Raw genomic sequence first — 25902 nt, 5'->3', positions numbered from 1 at the left:
AGTCCAGGTTCCACACATTTCACAAAACAGGAGCTTCTAAAATAAGATTTTATTTCAGTTTCTAAGGAACGCATACACGAGCGTGTGAATGACAGGAAGGACATGGTCCAGCCAGCCCAAGGCTCCCTAGCCCAGCTCACGGCCATGGGTTTCACCTGATTTGGTCAGACATGGAATCAACACAAACAATCAAATGTGGCCCTGGGCCCCAGACGGGCTGCACAGATGCAATGTCGTAAACAGACAACCAGGAGCGACTGACTGCGCACACAAGTGACGACTGGGGCGGAAGTGCTGTGTGGGACCAGCCCAACCTTGGGCTTGTCTGGACCAGCAGAAGCAGGCCAGCGGGAGGGTGGTGGGCACGTGCTGACACAACTGCAAACTGGCAGACACGCCATCCATCCACTGAGGGCCACGGTGACTCCCGGGTCCCCCTGCCAGAGGCACAGGAAGCAAGTTCAACTGCCCACAGCCCAGGCAGGCTCACACTGAGAGGGCGGCAGACCTGGATCCCCCACTGGCTGGAGGCCACCAAGGGGGCAGCTGGAAGGGCAGCACCCGGAGGCCAGCCTGGCCCTACTGCCAAAGCTGACCCTCCCACACACTCAACCTCTCAGGACTGAGATCCCAAGAAAAACATGTCCTCTTTGTCCCAACCAGATTTAAGGCTAGTATTTCCTGACATTTGCTTCAGTTTGTTTTCTTTTAAGTTAAAATTACCTGAGTGAAAAAAGTTCAGTCATTTTTAAAAGCCAAAGCCCCAGTTTCTGCAGGCGGAACCAGTGCTGGTGCAGGTCCAGGCCGCCAAGCTTGGCCAAGCTGCCCTTTTGGGAGGCAGGCTCCCGGGAGCCATGCCAGGGCTGCATGGGGCGATCCAGCCCTTCCCAGATGTGCCAGCCCCGAACCTATGGCCCAGAACCCACCGGCCCGGAACCCACCACAAGATGCTCCCGGGCCAGGCACTCCTGCCGCTGGCCCGTGAGAAGGCACAGTGAGGTTGGGCCCGAGGGCAAGAGGGGTGGCGTGTGCCTCAGCCCCTCCCCACCAGCTTGTCCCATTGCTGCCCCTGAGCCCTGTGAACGGCCCCTGAAGGGGGAGGGTTGGCTGGGAAGCCTGAGCTCTGAGCAGTTAAATAATTCTTTATTTGGGCAGGTTGGGGGAGGGCAGGGGAGGCTGGGCCTGGACCCCCACAGGGGGTGGCACCCAGAAGCTCCTCAGGGGGCCGGCCCCCGCGCCCCTCGGCTGCAACACAGGAGCGGCCACGTGTGGCCCCAACAGACATGGTGGCTCTCTTTGTCCTTCCTACTTGTGCGGCCAGGCTGCGGACGCCCTCTGCAGGCAGTACTGGGCGGCGGGCAGTGACAGGACCAGGCTGGCGGCACGGCGCCCCATCCAGTACAGGCCATAGCCCAGCAGGCCTAAGAAGGCAGCCTTCACGGCCAGCCGGGACACTCTGCCGGAGACGGACGGCGGGGGCACGCTGGGGGAGGGAAGGTGGGCTGGGCCTGGCTCGAGGGCATGTGCCCCCCCCAGCCCCAGCCCAGCCCCCCAGCCTGGCTCTGTGCTTGGGGAGCGCGAGGGGTGGGCAGGCGGCACTCACGTCATGATCTCCTGAATGTTGAGGTCAGTGGTCCAGTTCTTCTCGATGCCGGGGACGTGGCCCATGCCCACGACGCCCACCACCACAGAAGGCACGCACTTCCTGGGCTCGGCTGTCAGGGGAGCGACGCGTCAGCACCCAGCTAGCAGCGACAGGGCCCCAGGGAGCCCCCGCCCGGGCCGGCCGTCACCGTCAGAGGAGCGTGGCAGCTCGAGGCGCCGGGCGGCCTGCCTCAGCATGTAGGTCAGGTAGACGTCGCGCTCTGAGACAATGGTACGGTGCAGGTCGGGGAACTCGCCGATCATCTCCGCCATCATCTGCTCCAGCAGGTCCTTCTGCTTGCACCGCTCCACGTCATCCTTGCTGGAGGCGGAAGGGCGTGCTGCCAGCCCCGCAGGGATGGGGCGGCCAAGAGGAAGCTGGTGCTTTTGACCCAGGGCAGGGACCTAGGCACCCTTTGTCTGGGCTCACAGGGGAAGGAAGGGGCAGGAAGGCCTTGTTCAAGGCAGCTTAGGCCCAGAGTGAGAGGGATGTGCTGCACGGCAGGCCAGGCCAGAACAGGTATGGGCTGGGCACTCTACGTGTTATCCCCCAGCCACTAGCCACTTTTCCCAGAAAGGGCTGTCTTCCAGGATGCCAAGTGAGCCCTACCTGATAGGATCGGACAGGAAACACAGGCCCCAGGCCAACTTGACCTTCTGCCAGAAGGAGAGTGCAGCGATGGCTCTCTTGAAGGTGACCGGGATGGGCCGGTCGCCCAGGTGGAACTTGCAGAAAGGCACCTTGCTGGCCTGGGCAGAGGCCAGGTGTCGGTTGGGGAACCCTCAGGCCCCAGGGCAGCTCCCAAGCCCTGAGCACCCCCCGGAGCCCAGACCTACCTCCTTGAAGGCCTCCCTGAACTCGCCACCAGGAGCCATGCCCAGCTGCTCGGTGATGTGGGCCGACACCTTCAGCAGCAGCATCTGCATGAGTCCAGACATGACCCCATTCTGCAGGCAGAGGGGAGCCTGAGGGTGAGCGGCTACACTAGCACAGAGCACATGGCTTTCTGTGCCCAGGGGCGGAGCAAGGGCCCTGAGCTGACATTCAGCAGGGCCTGGCAGCAGGCGCCCATGCCCACAGTGGACACTCCGAGGCCCTTCCTGGCCCTTTATCTGTCCCTTAGCCCTTTGGACAACCCTCTCAAGGCAGGCCTGCCTCAGGGCCACACTGTCATGGACTGGCTGCCTGGCCTCTGCCCTGTGGACGCCCCTTTCCCCCCACCCCTCCAGCCCAGACCCCAACTCCTCTGACCATATCCCCCTCGGGGTGTCTATAGGTGTGCATTGACTCCAGCCCTGTACCTGGGGCCCACGTGCAGGAGACACGGAGGGGGTAATGCTTTGGGCCGGCAAGCAGGTCGGATGGCACTGAGACCAGCCCCGCATCACCAGAGATCTGCTCAGCAAACGCAGAGTCTTTGCGGCCTCTTCCCTTGGGGATGAAGCATCGTCTACCTTTTCCTTCCTTGTCCGAAACCCAACAAATGCCTCCCCTCCACCAGGGGCCAGGGTGAAGGGTCCTCAACCAGACAAAGCCCCAGGGTGGGCTGGGCACCTCTGCGCTGACCAGAGGCCTCGGGCTCACAGGTGGGCAGAGCAGGGAGCATGGCCCCAGGTCCCCCTGGGGCTCGGCAGGGCGCAGCTGACTAGGGAGGTGGCCGAGTGGCTGCACAGCCCACCCGCCGGCCCGATGGCCGCACCTGCCTCACAGCCTGCTGCAGCTTCTCCAGGCTGATCTCCTTGGCCTCCCGCAGCAGCGTGCTCTCGTCCATCTTTAGCATGGACACGCGGTACTGGCAGAGCTCCACGACTACCACATCAGGCTGCACTTCTCGGATGGTCTGTAACAGACACGCGGCTTATGCCCTGGTGCCCTGCCCTCAGCGCTGACCCTGACCCCGACCCTGTGGGCAGAGCCCAGGCCAGGCCTGAGAGACCCACCCCCGGCAACCCCAGGGCCAACTTATCTGCTGTGGTGACAACTCAGTTCTTTAAGCAACTAAAAAGAGGAAGTTGCAAAATAGGTACACTTGTCCTTAAAAAGAAAACCCGCATGCGGCTGAGCCTAGGGCCTGTAGAACGGGAAACCTCCTTGTGGAGGGGCCTTGGTGTAGTGGCCCAGCAACAGGAGGCTTACAGAAAGGGGCATGGCCCTGCCTGGGGTCAGACCCGCATGACGGGCCTCACCTTCACCACGTCCTTCTTGCTGTCATCACTGAAGTGGGCTGTACCCACCACGTACACCCTGCTCCCATCCTCGGCGACCAGCTCTGTCACGGTGCGCGGTAGGTTGGGCCGTTCTCGCCGCCTCTTCAGCTTCATCTCCAGGAGCAGGTTGAAAGCATCCACGTCAGCTGCAAGGACAGCAAGGCACAGCTTGGGGACACCCGCCCACAGAGCCCCTTGGCTCCCAGGCTCTCAGGACTGCAAGGGTGCCAGGTGGGGGCCACATGCACCCTGGAACCCAGATGGTGCCAACAAGCAGCACTGTCCACAGGGGGTCCCTCCCAGCCCGGATGAGCTGCCGCCTGCATGCAAAGCCACTGGTCCTCGCTCACTACAGTGTGCGACTGGGCACGGCGCCATCTGACCAGACCCCACCCTGAGGAAAGCGGGCTGGGCCTTGGCAAACTCAGCACCCGCCAGGAGCGGAGCACCCAGGGAGGCTGTGCAGGGCCGAGGGGCTCCAGGGCAGCTCGGGGGCACCAGCCCTCCCGCCCTGAGGAAGGGCCTCTGCTGCAGCTCCGCTCACCCCACTCACTCTCCACCCCTCCCAACAGCCCGGGGCGGCTAGGGGTCACCACAGACTTGGGAGGTCACCCAGTCCGAGCCCCTGCCAGCCAGGGAGCAGCCCACCCTCCTGCCCAGCACCGAGTGATCCTAGGAGGACGCACACAGGTTCTGGGGTTCTCCAGAAAGGACCCTGGGCACCACGTCTGAGGCCCCCGACATCACAACAGGTTCCGTGTCAGCCTGCAGAGGGGAGGACAGTGTCTGAGTTAGATGCCCACCCTCTCCGGGCCTGCCCAGGCTCAGGGCACCCACCTGCCCTGACAGGCCTGCCCAGGATTCGTGCAGCTGCTCCACAGCCCCTGGGAACTCCCAGGCCCTGGGGGCCATATACTCCCACAACTAAAAGTCTGTCTGTGGTAATCACCTTGTACGCAGCCCTCGTCCAGGGCACCCTGCCCCAGGGCTCCCTCAACTGACCCAGGAACACCACAGAAAACACAAGATGTTTTATGCACAGTAACAGCCAGAGTGACCCTAGGAGGCCACAACAAGGAGGGGGTATCCTCCGGGACCCCACACTCTGCTAAGCAGCTGGCCCAGCCCTGAGCCCAAGGTTGTTCAAGAAGCAGGCCCCCAGCACCCCAGCCCAGACCTCTGACCTCCCGAGGTGGCTGCTCCTCCTCCCCCTCCATGGCTGGGCAGCAGCTCCCGACACCGATGAGTGAGGCCTGAGGAGACACAGGAAGCGCGTCCTCACCTGGAGCCCTGGGGCCACGCGTGGGGCTCTGTGTGCCTCGGGCTCCGTCAGGGGCTCCAATGGACCTAAATGATCTGTGGGTGAGACTGAGGCCTCCCTGCCCCACACCACTGGCCACCAGATCCCTACGCGAGCCCCGTCAATCACAGGACACTGAGGCCCAGGCTCCCCAGGGCCAAGCAAGGCAGGCGCAAGGACTCAGGCCAGGAGTGATGCCCGCCAGTGAACTTCCCCGCAGAGCGGGACTCACCCCCTCCCTCCTGTTTACCCAACAGAGGAAGAGTGGGAGCTTGGCCACCCACGCCCCGGGGGCAGCCGGGCACTCCTGGACATTTCCTTTGTGATTTTGCAACAAAACACAATTTACAAAACTCCCTAAAAAAAGGAAAAGAGAAGTGAATCTGTGTGTCAAGTTAGCACTAAACCCTCAGCACCCAGGGAGGCTGTGCAGGGCCAAGGGGCTCCAGGGCAGCTCGGGGGCACCAGCCCTCCCGCCCTGAGGAAGGGCCTCTGCTGCAGCTCTTTGGGATACACGCTGTGGCTGCTGTCCCACTCTCAGGAGTTACGGTGTGGGTGACAACACAATGACATCACAGACGTCAGCATGGCCACGGGAAGCAGCAGAGGGAGGGACGGGTAAAGCCCGGTGCCGGCGTGATTCGGAGACGCCTTTACGCCTAGACAGGGGCGGCACTTGCAGAGGCGGACTGGACGCTGGCACCTCCCCAAGATGCCGCTGAAAAGTCCAAACCAGAGTCCACCACGGCCCATGGGTCCACCTGCGCATTAGGCTGCAGGAGCCGGGGTCCTGCTGCCAAAGGACTGGGCGGCTGCAAGCGCAGCTCACGGGCTGGGCTCGGCCACGTTGGCCAGGGCTCAGCTCGAGAAAGCTGCTGGAAATGATGAGCCCTTTGGAGGAATGTGACAAGTGACTGGAGGGTGTCACATTAAGGAACTGTTCTGATTTATTTCTAGTTGTGGTGCAGTATCATGGTTTTGTTTTAAAGAGTCTGTATCTGTCAGACGTGAACTTATGGACAAAATGAAACAACCTCTGGATGTGCTTCAGAAGCAGGCTTGGGGGACACACAGGGCGGACCCGCAGGGCTGTGTGACGCGCCAGGGCTCACTGCACTTTCACTATGGCTGCACATTTTTCAAAACTTTCATAATAAAGAGGGAAAACAAATAACAGAATAAGCATGGCACTAGGTCAGGCTCCTTCCCCTTTTGCACCCCGTGGTGACACAGCTGCAGCGAGGACAGACCTGGGCTCCGTGCCCGGCCCCTCTCCGAGCTCGTTTCCTCATCTGCAGCCAGAGGAACCATCTTGGGCAGGCGGCTCAGAGCAGGCGCAGGGTTCTGTCCCCATGTCACCAAACGCCTGATCCGGTGTCCAGCCTGGCAGTCAGACACAGTGGGCCTCTGCAGGGGGTAAGAGGTCTGGGCCTGGCTTGGCCTCCAGGACAGGGCACTGCACTCCTCCCACTGGGCATGCTGGCACCCGGTCTCAGCACACCCGGCCTGAGCATGGCCAGGCCTCTGCCCAACCTCGTGGCCTTACCACCAGGGCCTCCAACCTCAGATGCAAGGCACCAATGAAAATGTAAACAGGGAGCTGTGCCTGAAGCTGGAGGGTGGGCCCAGCTGTCGGGGCTGGGGCTTGTGCACCTCTCAGGTTCCCGAGCCGGCCCAGAAGGCGAAGCTGGAGATAATTGTCCTCAGTCTGGCTTTACATGGGGAAGAAACGATTCTTACTTCTGAGCAGCACAGGCTGCCAGAGTCTAGTAACTTCTTAAGAAAACATCCCGTGCTGTCTTGGGGAGGCTCCTGTGACAGCCAGCCAACGGGAGGCCACCACGTTGCCTTAGCCTTCCCTCCTATGGGTGTGGCGACCGCAGGTCTGGGTTGGCCTCTGCCCTAGCCTTCCCTGCACCCAGCCTGGCCAGACCCGCCCTCTGAAGGCCAGGAGGAAGCCTGCACCTGTGGGGGACAGGCAGGCCCCACTGTGCACAGGCTCCAGGCCCACTCCACGCGCCTTTCTGGGTACTGGCTCCTGCGGGCGGGGACAGTCAAGCCTGTCTGGCTTGAAGCCAAGCCCTGAACCCCAAGGCTGGGGCACCCAACTGCAGCGCCAGGACCTGGGTCCCCCTGAGCTCCCTGTACTGCTCTCTGCAGCTGCTCCTGAGAGGCAGGTGCCTAGCCTAGGAGGGGTCAGGCAGGAAGGCCACTGAGGCCCCTTTAAGCACTAAGAGCTCGTGATTCTGAGGCGTGCCTCTCTCTGATGTTATCAGGTCTACACACTTTCCGGTACTCTGGTTTGCATCAGCCTCAGCCAGGGTCCCTGGTAAGACCCTTGTGGGACTGTTAATCCCCTTCCCACACCCTGCTCACCACCATGCATTTTCAAGTATTTATGGCTGGGACCCAAGATTCTCCCAGCTGCCTGGAGGGGAGCAAAGGGCCCAAACTCACAGACCACTGGGCCTGGCCCCCATCGCCCCCCACCCACAGGCGGCTGCCCATGGAGCACCTGCATCCTTTCTGGTTTCCTGACACACAATCTCTGGAGCAATGAGTCCTGGCAGCTCATCACACCTCTGCACCCTGCAGCGACCAGCAGACCCCTGGCTGACACCACAAAGGGGGATAAATGTGCCCCCTCCTAACCCAGTCTCCAGGGCCCAGCCCTCGCCAGGACACCCGGACAAATCAGGACACTTCTGCCACATCCAGCTACGCCTCAGTCCCCTCCAACAGCAGTCACGGCCAAGGACCGTCCATTGAGCATGGCCTGGGGAAGGTGCTGGGCACAAGAGCTGGAAGATGCCTCGTGAGCAAGGCCACCTAAGGCCAGGTCATCTGGCAAACAGGCCAGCTGGTTTGCCAGCAACCGTGCTGCGGGAGATGGCCGCGGGGCTGGCCAGATCTCAGACGGGCCACTTAGCGCTGTGCGGCCGTGGGCAAGATGCTTCGACCTGCGAGGACTCTTAGCTCCTGCCTCCAAGGCAGAGGTGGTTAGAGTGGCCACCCAGCCACCCAGCCTGTCCACACACAGTAGGCCCTCTCCCAGCTGCAAAACAGGTGCCACACTCAGATGTCACTTCAGCCCACGACCTCTATACCCCTCTGGGCTTCCCTCAGTGGGTCATGGTCTCCTGTCCCCAAGATGGAGGGCAGAGGCAAAACCCAAGGGGTACGCAAAGAACCAGTGGCCTGGTTTCAGGAGACACCGCAATATGGGTTCCCCTAGCCTGTCTCCTTATGTGTGGCAAGGGACAACACCACTATCTGGCTTCGGAAATTATAAACCTCCACGCAGATGACAGCAGCAGAATCACCCACATACTTCCAGGAAAACAAACTCTAAACGTGTGGGAATTCCTGACAGCTCTGAGAGGACCCATCTTGTTGAGAGCACCAGAGAAGACGCCCAGTTCGAAGGGCAGGAAAAGCCCCACTGGTCTTAGGGATTCCCGAGGTGTGCAGCCCTGTTAGTGTTCTGTGTGGCACGAGGTTATCAGCATCGAAAATGTGGTGCTGGGTGTCTGTTTCAGGACAGAACCTGAGCACAGCAGACAGTTCATAGTGTGAGTGGCAGGCCGCAGGTTCATGCCTGCCCAGCATAGGCAGCTGTCCCCTCTCCTGGGTCCCATTGCTGTGGACTGAGTTGGGTCGCCCCAAATTCATATATTGAAGCCCTAACTCCCATGGTATTTGGAGGGGGGCGTTTGGGAGGTGATTAGATTTAGATGAGGCCATGAGGGCAGTGCCTCATCTTAGGATCAGTGCCCTTATGAGAAGAGACACCAGAGAGCACTCTTTCCACCAAGTGAGGACACAGTGAGGAGGCAGCCGCCTGCAAGCCAGGAGGAAAGAGCCCTCACCAGCAACAAATCAGCTGGCACCTTGATCTTGGACTTCCAGCCTCCAGAACCGGGAGAAAACAGTCTGTTGTTTAAGCTGCCCAGTCTGTCATACTATGCTATGGCGGCAGAGTAGACTGAGACACCCATCCTCTCCCACTCATCCCTCTAAAAGTTGGGAAGCCACAAACTGCCTCTCAGACCCCAGCCTGGCTTCCTAGTGCTGACCAAGAACTGACCAGCACTGAATAGAGTTCCCAGAAAAATCCGTACCTCCCAACCAACCCACAGGGCCTGCTCAGAAAGCCAGGGGTCCCAAACTGGACAGATCAGCCAGCTGCAGAAGGAAATGACTGGCTGCGAGGCAGCAGGGTGGGGCCAAACCCCTGACATCCCCTACACACCCACTTCTGAAGCCTGGGTACCCTTGACCACGGAGACCCCCTGGGTCTGGCAGGACCTGCTTCACGGAGCTGTGGCTAAGTCTGGGATCAGATGCCAACTTGCATCTGAGCTGGAGCCCCTAAAGGCTCCTTGCCCATCACACCTGGTTGACCCTCCTAGAACCTGGAGGCTGCCCAGGGCTGGGTCCCCACACTGACCACCACTGCAGGGTGCAGGCCTGCACATCCACCCTGCCAGGCCCTCTCCTGGCAGTTTTGCCTGGCAGCCTCAGACCACAGCGTCATGGCTGTTGTGCAAGGCTGACCACGGCCTCAGGGGCAAGGCTCTCTCCTAGTCACACCACAACAGGAGCAGCAGCAGCAAAAGGGACAGACACGGAGAGCCAAGCCTACAAAGAGGCGCACTGAGCCAACGGCCTGCACATCCGCCTCTCCCGACGCCGAAAGCCAGGAGGACTCCACCTGGAAACCGCAGCCCTCCTAATGAGGCTGTCGGGGCTGCATACGGCAGCGGAGACTTCCCAGCGGAGTGCCCAGCTGTTTTTGAGATGCTGACGCCAAGGCAGCCGCGACTCCCTTCCCGGGACAGTCTTTACAGACGGTGTGCGAACTTTGCAGCAGTAAGTCACGTCTCAGCAAAGCTGCTCCGCGGAAACAAGGAAGGACTGACAGGCCTCCCAAGTGTGGCCGGCACACGGCGGGGGACCTCGGCGGCTCTGTCCGTATGGCAACCCTCCTCCGCCAGCCCGAGGGGCCCGGGGTCTCCCCCGACTCTGCCACCGCCGCCTGGGGAGGTGGGGACCCGCGCCTCACCCCGGACCCCGGGCCGTCTTCCCTGCCCGCCGCTGCCCCGGACCCCGACCCCGACCCCGACCCCGACCCCCACGCCGACCTCGAGCCCCGGCCCGGGCCTGTTCCACTCGAGCCCTCCAGACCTCGCGACCCTCGCCGTCCACCCCAGCCCGGCGCGCCCTCCTCGGAGGCCGGGGCTGACCCTTCTGGCCGAGGCTCCACGCTGGGACCTGGCTGGGCCCGACCTGCAGCCCGGTGGCCCCCGACCCCGCCCGCGACCGGACCCGACCCGACCCCGGCCCGCCCCCCGGGGCCGACGCGCGCGCCGCCCCTCGCCCCAGGCCCGCGCCGCGCGGCGTACCTAGGCGGCGGCGCTCCTCAGCCGGCCTCCATGCGGCTCGTCGCCCCACCGGACAGGGCGGGCCGGGGTCGCGGGGCGGGCGGCGCGCGGCATGCCGGGAAGCGCAGTTCCGCGCTCCTCCCGCCCGCCCGGGCGGCGCGCCCGGCCTGCGACCGCGGACTACACTTCCCAGAGGATTACGCGCGAGCACTCGCGGACTACACTTCCCAGGGGCCCGCACGCGGGAAGCACCTCCCCGCCCCCCGGGCCCCTGGCACCTCCCGTCCCAGGACGCAGGCGGCGGTGACGCGGCCGTGTGTTCGAGTCCTCGGCCCGCCACCCCTGCAGGGCAAACTTGCGAAACGCTCTTAAATTCTCTGATCTCAGTTCCCGGTCTGTAAAATGGGGATGACGTTCGTACGGCGTCCACGGGGTGGTTTTACGTCCAATGATACAGAACTGTCAGTCCCGCACGAGAAGGACAGCCCATAGGGGAACGCGAGGAGCGCACACGTGGGCTCCACTCGGCCCTCCCGGTCGGCGCGCAGCCAGCCGGGGCGGGGGCCGTCGAGACTCCTGCATGGCGGTCAGGGTCCCCAGGAGGGCTGGCCCGGCCGGAAGCCGGGACCCCAACCCTTGGAGGGGCCGGGGGCCTCAGGACAGGCGGACCCTGGCGAACTGGAGCCCTCGTCCTGCTGCCAGCGGAGGGGCCCGGTCCCCGAGGGTCCCGAGGCTGGACCCTCGTCCCCATCTGGCCGAGCAGGCGGCTGCCAGCAGCCTCGGGGCGTGGGAGAGGGCCGCCAAGACTCCCCACCCGCCCCTCCTCCGGCGCTGCGCTCTCAGCGCCCTCTCCCCGGTGGCCTCACCCCCGGCGCAGCGCCCCGGCCCCCGCCTTGCCGGCGTCCGGCGTGGTGTTGGCGGCCTGCCGGAGTGGCTGTGCACGTTGGGCGCTGAGGGGCTGTGGCCGGGCTGTAGGTGGACGGCGCGGGCTCCCCTGGGCCCAGGGTCACAGTGTACCCTCGACTCGCTGCTCGCCAGCGGCTGCTTGGTGCCGGCGCCCAGGACTTCATCCTGGGCCACACCAGCCTCCTGGTGGCCGTGGCTGGGCCGGGCGCCAGGCAGGTAGTGGGTGTAGTGATGGCTTGCCTGCTGGCCCCGCGCCTGGACCCCCAGCAGCTCCCCTCGACCCCTAGCTGGAACCCTTGAAGCTCGTGCCCACCTCCTCGACCCTGAACCCGGCCAGGTCCCTGCCCCAGGCACTCTGACCTGTGCTTGCCCTGTGGCCAGGACTCCAGTCTGCGGGAAGCTGTGTCCCTGCTCCCCTGCTCTGGCCTGTGGGAGAGAGGGAGGGGCTCCGCTGAGGGAAAAAGGGAGAAGAGAGACATGGGACAAGTCACTCTGGGGCCACGGGCTGGAGTGGGGGCCTCAGTAATGACTGCCCCTGGCAGGCTGTCCTCCCCTCAGCCTGGAGCTATAAAGGCCACCTGCAGGCCTGGGAGTGAGGGGTAGTGCATTCAAGCCCCGTGCCTGGTCTGGGCCTGCAGGGCCAGTCCTTCAGCACCCAGACCCGGACACTGGGCTTCCCCTCAGGTTCCAGGAGAGCCCTGGCCCCAGCCCTGGGTCTCTGAGGAGCTGCACCTGACACTGTGACTTGTAGGGGTCACAGTTTCCCGCATTCTGAGTCTGGGGGTGGCCCTCCTGTGGTCCAGCTGATGTGGGAGATAATCCCCCATCCACTCCTGGCACCAGGCTGGGCTGTCTGCTGGCAGACACAGAGGCTCCACCCCCACATAGCTTCCTGGTCCCCGAGGGGCCTGGCTGGCCTCAGGGTGGCCTCTGTCCTCCTTGGTGGAGGGCGCACACTTCTTGTCCCCACTCTCTCCATCCAGTTCTCACTATTCCCTTCCTTTGTGCTGGCACAGATCGCTTCCACCCTACGGACCACCTTGGCCACCTTCGCACAGGAAGGCAGCGGGTATTTACCAGGTGTTGCGCCATGGTCCACTCTGGGGCACTTTCCCGGGGGTTTGGAGCAAGTCTGGTTGAGATGCCCACACTGTGCTGGTGTGGTGGGAAGAGGCCTGGGTTCCAGTCCTCGCTGTGTGGGATGGGGTGCAGGGTTCTCTCTGACCTCTTGCCTTGTGAGAGGGACAGCAGCGCCTGGCCACCCTGCCCGGGCTGGGGGAAGGAGCGAGGAGACGGAGGGTGCGAGGGTGTTTCAAAGAACACTGGAGCCCACAGGGCACCCTCTTGCACTCGCCGGGCAGGGTGGCATCCCCCACACTTGCAGTGAGGTGTTTGCTTCCACGGGACGGTGACTTGGGCCCTTCTCTTCCCCAGCAAACCAGGACAAGGGGTCAGTTCACACACCAAGGGCCTGGACTGGTGTGGGTGCAGACATTCTGGGGCTGGCAGCACATGTGTTCACTGGCAGGACGGAAAGTGCAGGAGATGGAGTCACCACACTTCAGGACTCTGGGACCGTCTCCACTCTCAGTGAAGCCACTGGGGCGGGAGCACTGCTGCCGTCCCTGTATGCAGGGTGAGCTGGAGACCGTGGAGGGGTCTTGCTGAGTGCAGCAACTCAGGGCTGCTCCACGGTGGTGGTGGTGGTGGGGCTGCGGAGAGCTTCTGGGAGCCCAGGCCAGTCAGGTCCACTCTAATCTCGGCTGCACCCCGCCTGCTCTAGCCCCCATGGGTTTCTGGCTCAGCTGCCTTTGTTCAGACCCTCAGGGTCACCTGCTGTGGCCTGCAGTGTGTGTGTGGCTCTGTGCTGCACCCACGGGACCAGCCTCATCCCCACCCGAGTCCTGGGCCTTGTGATGAAGGCCCCCCACCCTGGACCCTTTTGACATTATGAGCATCTCCAGAGCACATCAAGGGTGCCTCTTCCAGGAAGCCTTCCTAGGTTTTGCCAGCTATCTCTGTTCCCCCCAAGTGTATCCGATGGCCTCCTGCCCCCAAGCATGATGGAGGGGACAGCTTCCTGGGGGCTCATGCCTTCATCTTCGCTGAGCCTGAGCCCTGTGGGGCAGGGGCCCCCTGAATCACCCTAGGGCCCAGAGTGCACACATGTTAGCCAGATGCCATGACACATCAACCATGAGTGACAGCAGCATGCTCCTGCCTTGCTGGGGGCTCAGCAGGGCCCTGGGCAACCTGGAGGGCAGCGGAGCACCTCCCCCGGCCCTGCCATTCACCAGCATCCCCCTGTGATAATGGCAGGTCAGGGAGGGTCATGCAGGTTGGATGGAGGTGCCCAGATGTGGGAGGTCTCGCCATAGCACAGGCCTCCACAGGATGGACCACTCGGGACTCAGGTGGTACCAGAATAGTATTTATTGATATGCTCGGTGCTACCTTGTTAATACTGTCACATTGTTGCCGTGGCTGAGGTAATAGGACAGACCCGCCGAGTGCCAGCCCTGGACCCCTGGGAAGCGGCATGGGCCCTCAGCCGGGGGCTGGTGGCCCGGGTGGGGACATGGTTATTGCATTGGACTCCTCCCCTCATTTGCACACTGGCGCGCAGGCCTAGTCTCACACACACTTGCTCACCCCCGCACCTGCTCACATACACACACACACACTTGCACACACCTGCATGCTCGCCCAATCACACACATATCCACTTGCACACTGGCAGCCTTGCCCATTGCCCACATGCTCGCATGCTCACACACACCGTCCTTGAAGTGCATCCTAAGTCTCCTTGTGACACACACGCTAGCGAGTTACAGTAACCAGAGTACAATAAAGTACAGGTGTGTCAGGTACAAGGAGAAAGTGCATGTTGATCTTTGACTGGAGGGCAGACCCTGGCACCTCCCACCTGAGGGCTCCCAGTCCCTGCAGCAGGGTGAGCCCTGAGCGGGACCCCTTGGGAGTGGCCAGGCCCGGCTGTGCCACCATCCCCAGTTTTCTTCCAGGCTCAGTATCCGAACTGTCCTGCCACAGCCCAGCCCCTCACAGGCCAGTGTCCTGGGCCCAAGACAAAATTGACTAAAAAAATAAACTCTTCATCTCGCAGCCGAGTGCCTGATGCAGGGGTGGGGGGCGACTCTGGCCCTTTCCGGCCGGGGGCTCCACTGGGGTCACAGCCAACCCCTGGCCCAGCCAGCACCTTGACGATGCCATCTGGGGGGGCGGTGGGAGAAGTGCTGAGCCCCAAGGCATGCGGACAGGAGGCTGGGGGGTGCGGGCGGTGCTGGGCAAAGCAGAGGCCGCGTCCACTCGGGGCTGGGGTCTGCGGCATACCTCGGTCATGCAGAGGGCCTGTGATGGCCAAGGCAGCCCTGTGCCCTCAGAACTCCACAGTGCTCACTACTGTCCTCGGCTCGTCAAAAGCGGCAATGAGGATCTGCTGTGGCGGGGGGATGGCAATGAGGCTGCCCACGTCCGGGGGCGCACGGGGACCCCCGTCCTCCTCCTCCCGGGCCTCGTACAGGGTGCTGATGTGCAGCAGTGGGTGGGTGGCATTGCGGCTCAGGATGGCGAGGGGGTCAGCCTTGCCCAGGCTGGCTGGTGACAGAGGAGCGGTGGCGGGGGCTGTCGGGGGTGAACAGACGTGAAACGGGCCCCCGGGGGGAAGCGAGCCCCGAGCCGGCTCTCCTGTGTACAGGATTTCCTTCTCAGGGAGCGAAGCATCTGCAAATAGCCAAGAACACAGGCGCGTCACACCCCACAGGTGGCCCCTTTCTCTACCGCCGCTGACCCCTCCAGGTCCCCACCCGGCAGGCTGGCTGCAGAGAGCCTGGTGGGGGCTTGTGGCTCTAAGGTGCCCTGGGACAGGTGGCCTCAGCCTGACGGGCCAGCTGCTGCTCTCTGCACACAGCCCCCTGCCTGGGCCAAATCTCTAGCTGCACTAGGAGCAGCCACACCCGTTTCCAGAACGTTCTCAAGGGCCTGAGCACCTTGCTGTATGTCCCTGCTGGCCCTGGGGCCCAGCCTTGTCCTCCTGTGTGCCTCACAGGGCCCTCGAGGATCTTGCCGCCCTGGCCCTTTGCCATCAGCTGGTTCACTCCTTGACCTCCTCACACTAGGTGCCTGGTATGGAGGGTGGGGTCCTCCCTTCCCTGGGGCCCTGGACACCCACTCCCTGCCCAGGACCAGGCAGCTCTCTGGGGGGCCGCCCTCCTCCTCCTGGCCCTGCCTACCTTTGGTGGGTGCAGCGGCCAGGGCCAGCCCGCACTCCTCCGCCTGGGACAGGAAGCCCCCTTCCTGGCTCCGGGAGGCGGGCAGGGCGGTGGGCACGGCCTCGGGCTTGGCCTTCTTGGTGCCCAGGATGTAGGGGTGCACGTCCAGGGAGAAGTGGCGGGCATGCTTCTTGTCGGGGGCGGCGCCCGGGCCCGGGGTGGGGCCGCCCTTGTAGTGCGTTGCGCGCGCACCCGCGTCCAGCAGCGGCGCGATCAGCGTGTCCGTGGCCGTCTTGCGGCGCACGGGCTTGGGCTTCTCGGCCTTGCTGTTCTCCACGCGCATGATGGCCAGCTGCTCCTTGAAGGGCTGGGGCAGCGGGTTGCTGGTGGGGATCCACTTCATCTTCTTGCGGGGCCGCTTGACCACGGGCGGCTCGGCGGAGCCCTCGGGCTCGGCGGGGTTGGCGCTGGGGTCCACGGTCTGCACGCCCGTGTCACGCACGGTGGGCGTGGCGTCGTGGTTGGACTGGGCCAGGGCGGCCAGCAGCTGCCGCACCACGTTGTCGTACATGAGGTCGCTCTCGTTGGTGATGAAGTCCAGCCGGTTGAGCGACTTGATGTGGTCGCGGTTCTCGTTGCAGAACATGGCCAGGATGTTGATGTCGCAGAACTGCGAGCGGCGCCACTGCCGGCGCGTCTTGATGCCCACCTTGTGCAGCTTGTCGAAGATGAAGTTGCTCTTGCGGAAGATGAAGAGGTGGATGAGGTTGACGAGGATGATGAGGTTCATGGCGCAGAGCAGCACGATGTCGACGCCCGCCACGATGCGCTGCAGCTGCACTGACGGCAGCTTGCAGCTGACGCGCACGGCTGGGCCCCCGCCGCCCGCAGGCCCGTCCGGGGACGCGCCCAGCGCGCAGGTGAACTCGTTCTGCTTCTGGGTGGCGTAGTAGGTGCACAGGTAGGAGATGGGCGCCACACTGAGCAGCAGGATGAGCAGGTGCCGCGCCAGGTACAGCTTGGCCAGGAAGTTGCTGCGGCCGCGGCGCTCCAGGTACTTCTCGAACAGGTTCTGCTCTGGGCTCTTCTCCTTCTCCGCATTCTCGATGATCTCGCGCCTCTCGCGCTCTGTGATGCCGGGGCCCTTGGACTGGATCTGCTTCTCGATCTTGGGAGCGCGGCCCTCGGCGGCCCGGTGGTAGCAGTTATCGATCTCTTGCAGCAGGAAGTTGAGCTCCGAGGTGAGGCGGGTGGAGGCCAGGAACTCCCAGCCCAGCGCGGGGACGTACATGATGGCCGCGAAGGCCAGCAGCGAGTAGGGCAGCAGCTTGTGCTCAAACAGCGACGGCCACAGGCTGGCGTCCACACCGGGCAGCGCATCCCGCAGCTCCGTCCAGCAGTAGCCGCGAGCATACAGCGCCTGGTCGCGGGTGAAGTTGTGTGGCGTGTAGCAGTAAATGGGCTCCTCTGCGGGCAGAGAGGGGACGCGGGCTGGGCCCAGCTGCGGCTCAGACCCCCGGGCCCCTCCCACACAGCTGCCTGCACAGGGACTGCTATGCCTCAAACAGAAACCCCCCAGTCCCAGGCGGCTTCTCCTCCCCTATGTCCTCACCATGCTGGTGGGGGTCTCACCCTGGGGATCTCCGACACACAGACGACAACCCCCTGCGGCACGGGCTACAGCTCTGCCTGCCGCAGCCCTGGAGACCAACCTGCACTTGGAACCTCAGGCCCATCTCCAAATGCCACAAAGTTTCCAAGTACACATGGGGAAACTGAGTCCCAGAGAGGGGCAGGACAGGCCATGCCACTCAGCTAGGGGCCCTCTTCCAATGGTACAGCTGGACCAGCCCCTGGCCTTGCACTGCCCAGGGCTCTGTCTTCAGGGAGGGCAGGTGGCCAAGACAGGTCCTGTCGGCCAGAGGCAGTTAGGGTGTTACAATGAAAAAGAAGCCAGTGGGGGTCTGCCTGCCCTTGAGGGGTGAGGGGTCTCTCCCCAAGACCCACTGTCCTGGGGAGGGCAGGCCTGGGAACCCAGGACGCTGGGTGGGCAGGGGCAGTGACCCCCCAGAGTCCAGCAGGAAGCGGTCACCAGCAGGACCACTATGTCTGCCATGAAGGCAGAGCAGTGGAGATCTCCTCCCAAACAGCAGGAAAAACAGTCCTCACTGAACTTCGAGTTTTCCCTTCCAGAAGACGATGGGTGCAAACCCACTGGAAGAGGAGGTGTGTGACGCTCAGGCCCACACAGGGGTCCACCTGCGGGGGTGTCCGTGTGAACACTTCCCCCAAGGGTAAACCTGGCAGGCGTGGCGCCATCCTGTGTGCAGTGCTGGCTCCTAATGTTTTCAGCCCTGGAGGCCGGGTACCTCTGCTGTCAGGCCAGGCTTGAGCCCCTCTCCCCACACAGCCAGGGTCAGCAGGACCTCCTGTGGGCCAGGAGAGCCTTGGCCCCCAGCCCAGAGGGCACTGTCCCCAGCACCCTGACCACAGCCACCATGTGGCACATGTGCCAGGCCCGCCACAGCTTCAACCCTCTCTCTCACTCTCAAAGAACAGCCCCCAGGGAGGGTCTGCTCAGCCTTCCACTGCTCCAGCTTAAGCCCTCACCTCACAGGAACTGAGACAAGGAAGCAGCAGGAACCAACACGTCTGTCTGCCTGCCTGCCCGCCTATCTGTGTGAGCCCGAGCCCTGAACGCATGGACAGAGAAACACATTTGACGCTCGTAGAAGCAGATGGTCACTGCTGGTGCTGTGCATGGGCCGAGGGGGCTGGGGACAGCAGCCAGCTACACATCTGGGCAGAGACCCCACAGAGGCCCACGGAGAGCCTCTAGCCCCAGCATTCGGAGGTCACTCGGCCCCTCACTGAGCACAGAGCCCAGGCCATCGCCACTAGGCTGACAACCCTACACTGTCATGAGGGCTGAGGGGGGCTCAGAGTAGGCCTTGGGGATCACCAGAACAGGGCCCACAGAACATTCCAGGGGGTGCAGTCCTATGGTCGTCTGGAGGGGCCTGGGGACTCACAGAGGGCTTGGGAGCAGGAGTGGATGGGCCAGGTGAGCTTGGCTTAGACTTGGTGGGTGGTGGGTTCAGGGGCTCCCTGAGGAAGCTGCTGCCACATGAACCTGAGAGATGGGGGCCTGGCCAGGGACAAGGGCAGAGAGGAGGCCTGGGAGGGTCAGGAAAACTATCTGCAGCCCAAGGTCCCCAACAAGGACATGGATTTGCGGCCTAGTGGAGAGCTGGGCTGGAGAAGGCAGAAGAACTAACTGTCTTGGTTGAGAAGATGGCTTTTTATTCATTTATGTTTTGTCCTCACAGCCAAGCCGGAAGCCAAGGGGTGGCCGACCCTCCTCTCTTGGGGGGCAGGGAGGCCTCGGGACGCTGGACCCCAGCCCAGCTCCAGAGAGGCCACAGGGGAAGTGGAAGAAGGCTCTCAGTGGCCGTGAGCACTGCAGCCACAGAGCAGCACGCCCCACAGGCCCTCACGCCTCCTCACGCCTCCTGGGCTCTGCCACTCTGACCTCAGGCCCCGTGGGCTCATCCACCAGGGTCTCCCTCCTCCTTCAACCTGCCCGCGCCTGCAGAAGCTAACAGTGCCCCTGAGCCGCAGCAGAGAGGGTGCGCCGGCCACGCAGGTGCCAGAGGAGGCAAAGGTGTGCAGGTGGCCCCGCATGGAAGTGCTGCTCTGAGTCTTCCGGCTCACGCTGCAGCGGCCTTGGTGCTGGGCCTGACTCTGGGTGGGAGCACGGGCGCAGCCACTGTATCACAGCAGACCTGGGGCACAGGGTGCTCACACACGGCAGTGCCATGGGGTCCCTGCCCGGGCAAGCAAGGGTGTCTGAGTGGGGACAAGCAAACAGAGCCAGCTTCTCGAGGGCCCCTTTCCCAAGAGGGCAGCATTGTGTGGACCCTGGACCCCTGGCTATCCCCTGAGAGAGGACACGGTGGCCTAGAGGTCCTTTGGGTCCTGGGTACTCCTGGAAACCCCATTGCTGAGCACGCGGGCCAATGACAGCGCCGCGGAGAAAGTCACTCCGGAGCAAGAGCCAGGTGCTGGTGATGCAGCTTCAGGGAAGAACCAGTCTGTGCAGGGGCCTGAGGCACCACTCCGAAGGCTGCTCCTGACCCCCAGGCCAAGCCTGGCCCTCAACAGCGTCCCCTCCTAGCCCTGAGTCTGGGTCCTCAGCCTGCCCATGCCCAAGTGCCCTTCCAGATGGAAGCTGACTCACTGCCCGCCGCCCCAACCATCCTGCCAGCGCCTGCCCCTCAGGCCACCCTCCTGCCCTGTTCACTTGGGGAGTGGGGATGTCCCTCCCAGTGCCGTCAGCTCTGTGAGCCTGCCGCTCTGGCTGGCGGGCCCCTCCTCCTCCTCTCAGGCCCCTCACCCCAGATTGCTGCCAGACCCTGCAGCCGTCATGGGACGCTGCGGCCAACTCCCCAAAGCTGTTGTGTGCTCATCTCCAGAACCTGCAGCCAGGTCACCTGACATGACTCTGCAGGGGGATCATCCCGGTTGTCTGGGGGACCTGACTGATCACAGAGGTCCTCGTAAGAGGGAGGCAGGAGGGTCAGAGTCTGAGTGAGGTGGAAGCAGAGGTCGGAGAGGAGAAGAGGCCCCTCGGCTGGCCTTGCAGGCGGAGGAGGCAAGCTCAGGGATGTGGCGCCTCTAGAAGCTGGGAAGGCAAAGAAGAGGCTCCCCGTGCAGCCTCCAGGAGGGAGGCACCTGATGGCACCTGAATCTTAGCCCATGAGACTCACCTCAGGTTCCTGAGCTGCAGAACTGGATGGTAATAACTCCCAGTTGTTCCTAGCCGCTAACGTGCGGTCACTTGTCAGAGCAGCCGCAGGAAGCTGGCACGGGGTGGCTGTGCCTCCTCTGCCCAGACCCTTCCCCCAGCGCCCCCAGGGTGGTGCGAAGAGCATCCTCCCAGGGTGCTGGGGGCCTGGCGGGTGGGACCACTACGCAGGAGCGGGGGACCCTCAGAGAGCACGGGGTAGGGAGGTGGCAGGGGCACAGAGCTGTTCTTCCTGAGCTGCTGGGTGGGGTCTCACTGCTCACAAGCCCACCTGGAGACCCCAGGGCTTGGCCCCTGAGCTGCAGCAGCAGCGCCTCCCGAGGGCTGTCAGCCACGCAGGTTCTAGGCCCACCCAGGCCTGTGAGGGGCTGTACCTGGCTCTACCGAGGCCCGTGGCCGCTCATGCTCCTCGTCCTTGTGGGACAAAGTGCTCCCTGCCTTTCCTCCTCAAAAAGGACGGCTGAGGGCTGAGCGGGGCGAGCACACCTGGGGACACCCGCCTGCTGGGAGAGCTGCAGCCAGCTCACGCGGAACCGATTATTGGGCCATTTTAAGAAAAAGCAGCTGTTGGTACCCCTGTCTGGGGCCTGAATAACATCCCAGGAACTGCCAACCCTTCAGCTCTGCCCTCCCCTCTGTCTCGGCCGTGCCCACCTGACCCCTCTGACTTCCGCTGGGTGGGGCCGTGTGGTAGGGGTCTACTCACAGCAACCCGGGCCAGGAGCCACGGGTCTTCCTGACGCCGCCCTTCAGCCTGGGGACATGACAGCCCTGGCATTTGGTGGGTTTCGAGGCGAGGCTGCCCCAGGCTGGGGGCTAGCACCGCCTTCTCGGCTCCTCACAACCCTGACGGCCAGCATGCATTTGCCAATGTGTCCCCAACAAGCAAACCAGGGCACAGAGAGGACAGCTCTCCCCTGGTCCACAGCACGCAGGGAGGACCGGCGCACCCAGAGTCCACCCCAGGCAGGGTCGGTGGGGGTGAGCGCCGGAGCCCCTTGCTCCCAGCTGGGTGCCCAACCCCATTCGTTCTGTGACCGGGGACAAGATTTCCGTGGGGCAAACCTGCCTCGCAGGCTGGGCATGCTCTAGAGGCAGGTTTCAGGTCTGGATGCTGGACAGCAGATGCTGGCACCCACCTGCCACCACTCAGAAGGCCTTCCTTATCCATGCTGGGGATGCACTGCCCACATCAGCAGTCGGACTAAGGGGTGCACACGTTTCTGTGTGCAAACACAGGTGGATGTGAAGGGGCAGGCCCATGTGGGGAGGCCAAGGGCACTGCCAGGACCAGGGATGAAGGACACACCAGGAGAAGCCCAGGCCTGGCTGGATGCAGACAGGTGCTGATGCCCCACATGGGGTGAGCCGGACTCACAACAGAACACCACAGTGGGGGCCCTGTGCCAGGAGGTCACCTGAGGGTGACTGAGTCCTGAGCTTGCCCTACTCTGGGTATTTGCAGTGGGTAGAATTGTGTCCCCAGAGGATGTTCAAGTCCCAACCGTTGGTCCCCATAATGTGACCTTTGGAAATAGGGTCTTTGCAGGTGTGATCAAGCTAAGATGAGGTCACAGTGGAGTACAGTGGCCCCCAATTCAATCAGACGAGGGAAATTTGGATACAGACACCCAGGAAGAAGATGCCTGAGTGAAAACTGAGCCAGAAATTGGATGCTGCCGCCGCAATGAAGCCAAGGAAGGCCAAGGACAGCCGGGAACCAGAGAAGCACCACCAGAAGCACGGAGAGGCAAGGAGGGACCTGCCCCTGGAGCCTCTGGGAGCCTGGCCTGGAGGCTTGCACCTTGATCTCAGCCTTCTGGCCTCCAGAGTGTGAGAGAATAAAGCTCTTGTTCTGAGCCACCAGTCGGTGCTCATTTGTTATAGCTGCCCCAGGAAACGAATACATCCATGCTGCCCAGACATGCGAGGCACACCGTGCAGGTCACTGAACACACAGGGGTCATGCCCACATCTGAGTATGCTGTGCCTCCCAGCGCGGGTGTTGGTACCCTGACCTCTGGAGTGTCTGAGTGTCTGGCCACCGGCGTGCCCCCGCCCTGCGGTGAGATTAGGCAGCCTGTACAATGTCCATGCTCAGGCCCAGCGGCCCCAGGTCACAGGGACCTCTGAAAGGCAAGACCTTTGTGAAAGAGCCAATGCAGAGTGCAAGACCATCTGCCAGTGTCACTCAGGGGACAGAGCCACACATCCTTCCCCCCTCCTGGAAGGATGCACAGGAACCCCAACCTCCTCTGCCACGGACTAGCACCTCTGGCCTCAAGCACAGCTGATGGGCTTCCTAGAGGCCTCCCTGGATACTTGGGCCCTGAGACCCCTTGCCAGCCAGACTCTGGGTGGAGGGCGCCATTTCCTGTCTCCACCTGCCCGAGCCTTCCCCTCAGGAGGGCTGTGGCAGCAGGAGCTACTCCTTTTCCGGGTCCCTAGGCTGCACAGTCCGGCCCACACTTTCTGTCCATCTTCCTGCCTCACCTGGGGCACTTCTTGTTAGGGGCCCTGAAGGCACCCCACGATGACCAAATCTAATCAGGCCCACCTCTATTGACTTACGGCCTCCACATCTCAACCCCGACTCTGCCCGTCCTTCTCTGCCTTGTCCGCTTCCCCTTCCACCTGCATGAGCCTTCAGAGGCTCCGGGCCTCCTGCTTAGGCCAGGCGGCTCCATGGCCCACCACCGCCTCAGGCTGCCTCCAGCCCAGCCGGGCCTCATGGTGTCTGTGCAGACCTCCCCAGGCACCCAGTGCTCCCAGGAGGCCTGACTTTAAACCTGACCAGAACCTGCCGGCCTCAGGGACCCCGCCCCACAGCCCCTGCCCAGCAGCGCGAGGGCTCAGCCAACCTCCGGCATTAGCTGTCATTCTCACCAACTGAACCGTCCTTTTCTGGTCTCCACCTGGCCACTCCTCCTTCCCTCGGATCCTGCCCACTCCCCCTCCTGGTCTCCCCTTCCCACGCCAGACCTCTCCCCTCTTTTGTGCAGGACGGGTCCACACGGGTGCTCATGGTGAGCGAATGGAAGGTAGAAACAATAAATCTGAGAAGAAAGGTCTCTGAGGCAGCCCCAGCGACTGGCGACACGTGCAGGGATGGGCGAGTGTGAGGGTCTGCTGGGAGACTCCTGGGGCGCCGCCACCACCGCCAGGTCCCCGTGGGATGGAGTCGCGAGGTGGCCTGAGAGGGGACGCGCCAGGCGCTGACACCTGCGGGCGCGCCCCTTCCGCCCGCGCCCCCGCGCCGCCTCACCTGCGAAGTTCTTGGTGAAGACCAGGGTGACCAGCAGGATGGGCACGAGCACAGTGCCGATGGTGACCACGCGGTCGAACGGCAGCTCCAGCTTCAGCTGCAGCAGCAGCGCGGCCAAAGCGCCCGCCTTGTCGTCCTGCGCGCCGGGCAGGATCAGCTCGCGCAGCTTCTCGCCGGCCAGCAGCGCCGTCGCCATGTCCGCGGACTGTTCCAGGAGGTGGTGCATGGAGGGCGGGGGCGCGGCCCGGGGGGCGCGGGCGCGGGCGCGGGCGGGGGAGCGCGGTGCGCGCCGGGCGGGGCAGCGGGGCACGGGCGCGGGATGCGGGGGACACCGGGGCGGCGGGCGGGGGACACTGGGGACGCGGGTGGGGGACACCGGGGACGCGGGCTGGGGGCACGGGCGGGGGCGCCGGAAAGGGTAGCAGCAGACGCTGGGACCGAACGGGGGGCGCCGGGCGGGATAAAGGGTGCAGGGCCGCCGCCCCCGTGGGCAGAGGTAGGGCCGCCGGGGCCCCGGGGGATGCGGGGGGCGCAGGGCCGCCGCCCCCGCCTCGGCTGCAGCCCAGCCGGGCCCAGGCGCGTCCTGGCGGCGGGGGCGGCGGCTGTCCCTGGCTGGGCCCGCGGCCCCGCTCCCGCGCGGGGAGGGGGCTGTTTACCTGCGGCGGCTCCCGGCGTGGCTCCGCCCCCCGCCCCCCCCAACCCCGCCACGCAGATGCGGCGCCGGCGATGACTTTGCAAAAAATATTTAAATTAAAACGAATTGACAATGACTGGTCCCTCTTCTTCCTCAGGTTTCGAGAGGCTGAGTTGGGGGCTCTGGTCGCCCTGGGGGCGGGGGGGGGGGGTGGTAGCGCACACGGTGGAGATGCGGGAGGGGTGGGCTGGACCAGCCGCACCCCAATCCCTCGTTCGCCCGGCCCAGTGGCCGCGGGAGCCGCTCCGGCGAAGAGGGGGTTCCTCGCTCTGCCTCCTGCAGTCTCTCCGCCTGCCTACCCGAAGCCTGGCCGCCACTCGCGGAGGGTCACGGACACGGACAGGGGACTGGACACCCCCTTCCCCAGCTCGGGACAGCCGGCGCGCGGACACTGCGGGCGCCTTCCCTCACCGCCTCGTGTCCTCCCCCGCCTCCACTGCAGCCGTCACCCCCAACTGAACCCCTGACCCCTGTGCCCCCGCCGGGGTCTCCCCACATCACCTCCGCGGTCCTGCTACCCCTCAGGTCCTTCACATCCTCCCCATCACCCCATGCCATCAACAGGCATTGTCCGGTGACCTGTGCCAGCTCCCGGGGTAGCCTCTGGGGGTCTTGGCGTTTCTGGCCTGGGCTCCCTGCCACCTCCCTGACCTTCATCACCCCCGATTCCGATCCCAAGCTTATCCATTTCCTCCTCGCCTTCCCTCAAGAACAACTGCGCCCACACTTCTGGGTTTGGTCTCAGCGGAGAGCGCAGCCGCCACCTTCACGCCCCACTGCCTGCCGAGACCCGCTGCGGTGGAGCGTTTTTCTTTTATTCTTTCGTGGCTGGTCCCCTTCCCACTATAACAGGATATACTCGTGCTATCTTTGTAAAATATTTAGTGTGGTTGGAGTTTTACCTTCATTCAATAATTCATCCAACAATTGAGTCTTGAGAAGCAGTATTTCTGGGCCCGAGGTCTGCTGTGAGCAAATCAGCGCCCCACCCTGGGGGCTCAGATGGGGTGTCCTGCACCAAGGGTCCCAAGCGTGGGCTTCACACCGTCTGTTTTTACATTTCTTAAGGGTCTCTATGCTTTTAAAGATCACAGGGGCCTGTCCCGTGGCGGAGTGGTTAAGTTCGTGTGCTCCACTTCGGTGGCCCAGGGTTTCACCAGTTGGGATCTTGGGCATGGACATGAGACCGCTCCTCAGGCCACATTGAGGTGGTGTCCCACATGCCACAACTAGAAGAACTCACAACTAAAAATGTGCAACTATGTACCGGAGGGCTTTGGGGACAGAAAGGGAAAAATAAAATCTTAAAAAAAAAAAAAATCAGGCATGTTTCAGAATGACGCCCAGCCCTGGCTTCCAGCACGTTTTACTTGTCTACTACATGCTGAGGCAGGTGGGCTGCCTCCAATTCCCCCCCAAGTAACTCAGACACCCCCAGATAATCCAGACACCCCCAGACAATCCA

At 63.4% G+C, this 25902-nt stretch overlaps 2 protein-coding genes across 4 annotated transcripts; both read right to left on the bottom strand.

The window, feature by feature from the left end:
- Nucleotides 1-34: 34 nt before the first annotated feature.
- On the bottom strand, nucleotides 35-10880 carry TRABD (TraB domain containing). Of its 2 annotated transcripts, XM_023631133.2 has the most exons (10): nucleotides 10558-10880; nucleotides 5037-5105; nucleotides 4539-4617; nucleotides 3832-3998; nucleotides 3345-3485; nucleotides 2482-2592; nucleotides 2255-2394; nucleotides 1794-1966; nucleotides 1604-1715; nucleotides 35-1483 (listed from the first exon to the last, which is right to left on the bottom strand). In XM_023631133.2, the coding sequence occupies exons 2-10, from the start codon at nucleotides 5067-5069 to the stop codon at nucleotides 1306-1308; spliced, it is 1134 nt and encodes a 377-aa protein (XP_023486901.1). In that variant the 5' UTR covers nucleotides 5070-5105; nucleotides 10558-10880; the 3' UTR covers nucleotides 35-1305. The 2 variants fall into 2 exon arrangements, with proteins under 2 accessions (XP_023486901.1, XP_005606853.1); XM_005606796.4 differs by lacking the exons at nucleotides 5037-5105; nucleotides 10558-10880 and adding an exon at nucleotides 5135-5400.
- Nucleotides 10881-13860: 2980 nt separating this feature from the next.
- On the bottom strand, nucleotides 13861-24587 carry PANX2 (pannexin 2). Of its 2 annotated transcripts, XM_070253807.1 has the most exons (4): nucleotides 24400-24587; nucleotides 23744-23948; nucleotides 15693-17138; nucleotides 13861-15183 (listed from the first exon to the last, which is right to left on the bottom strand). In XM_070253807.1, the coding sequence occupies exons 2-4, from the start codon at nucleotides 23937-23939 to the stop codon at nucleotides 14840-14842; spliced, it is 1986 nt and encodes a 661-aa protein (XP_070109908.1). In that variant the 5' UTR covers nucleotides 23940-23948; nucleotides 24400-24587; the 3' UTR covers nucleotides 13861-14839. The 2 variants fall into 2 exon arrangements, with proteins under 2 accessions (XP_070109908.1, XP_023486898.2); XM_023631130.2 differs by lacking the exon at nucleotides 24400-24587 and having other exon boundaries at nucleotides 23744-24366.
- Nucleotides 24588-25902: the final 1315 nt, after the last annotated feature.

The sequence above is a fragment of the Equus caballus genome, chromosome 28 (genome assembly GCF_041296265.1).
Source record: "Equus caballus isolate H_3958 breed thoroughbred chromosome 28, TB-T2T, whole genome shotgun sequence".
Classification (NCBI taxonomy): Eukaryota; Metazoa; Chordata; class Mammalia; order Perissodactyla; family Equidae; genus Equus; species Equus caballus.
Note: the sequence above shows the minus strand (reverse complement) of the source record. Positions and strands in the feature narration are given on the sequence as shown.

What these genes read in the sequence shown, in the direction of transcription:
- TRABD (XM_023631133.2), bottom strand. Translation starts at nt 5,069, where the DNA reads ATGGAGGGGGAGGAGGAGCAGCCACCTCGGGAG. An exon ending in TGCAGCAGGCTGTGAGGCAG is followed by an intron (nt 2,593 to 3,344) that starts GTGCGGCCATCG and finishes CTCTGCCTGCAG; the next exon opens with AATGGGGTCATGTCTGGACT. An exon ending in TTCCTGTCCGATCCTATCAG is followed by an intron (nt 1,967 to 2,254) that starts GTAGGGCTCACT and finishes TTCCGCCTCCAG; the next exon opens with CAAGGATGACGTGGAGCGGT.
- PANX2 (XM_023631130.2), bottom strand. Translation starts at nt 23,969, where the DNA reads ATGCACCACCTCCTGGAACAGTCCGCGGACATGGCGACGGCGCTGCTG. An exon ending in CTTCACCAAGAACTTCGCAG is followed by an intron (nt 17,139 to 23,743) that starts GTGAGGCGGCGC and finishes CTCTGCCCGCAG; the next exon opens with AGGAGCCCATTTACTGCTAC. An exon ending in GGCCGCTGCACCCACCAAAG is followed by an intron (nt 15,184 to 15,692) that starts GTAGGCAGGGCC and finishes GGCTATTTGCAG; the next exon opens with ATGCTTCGCTCCCTGAGAAG.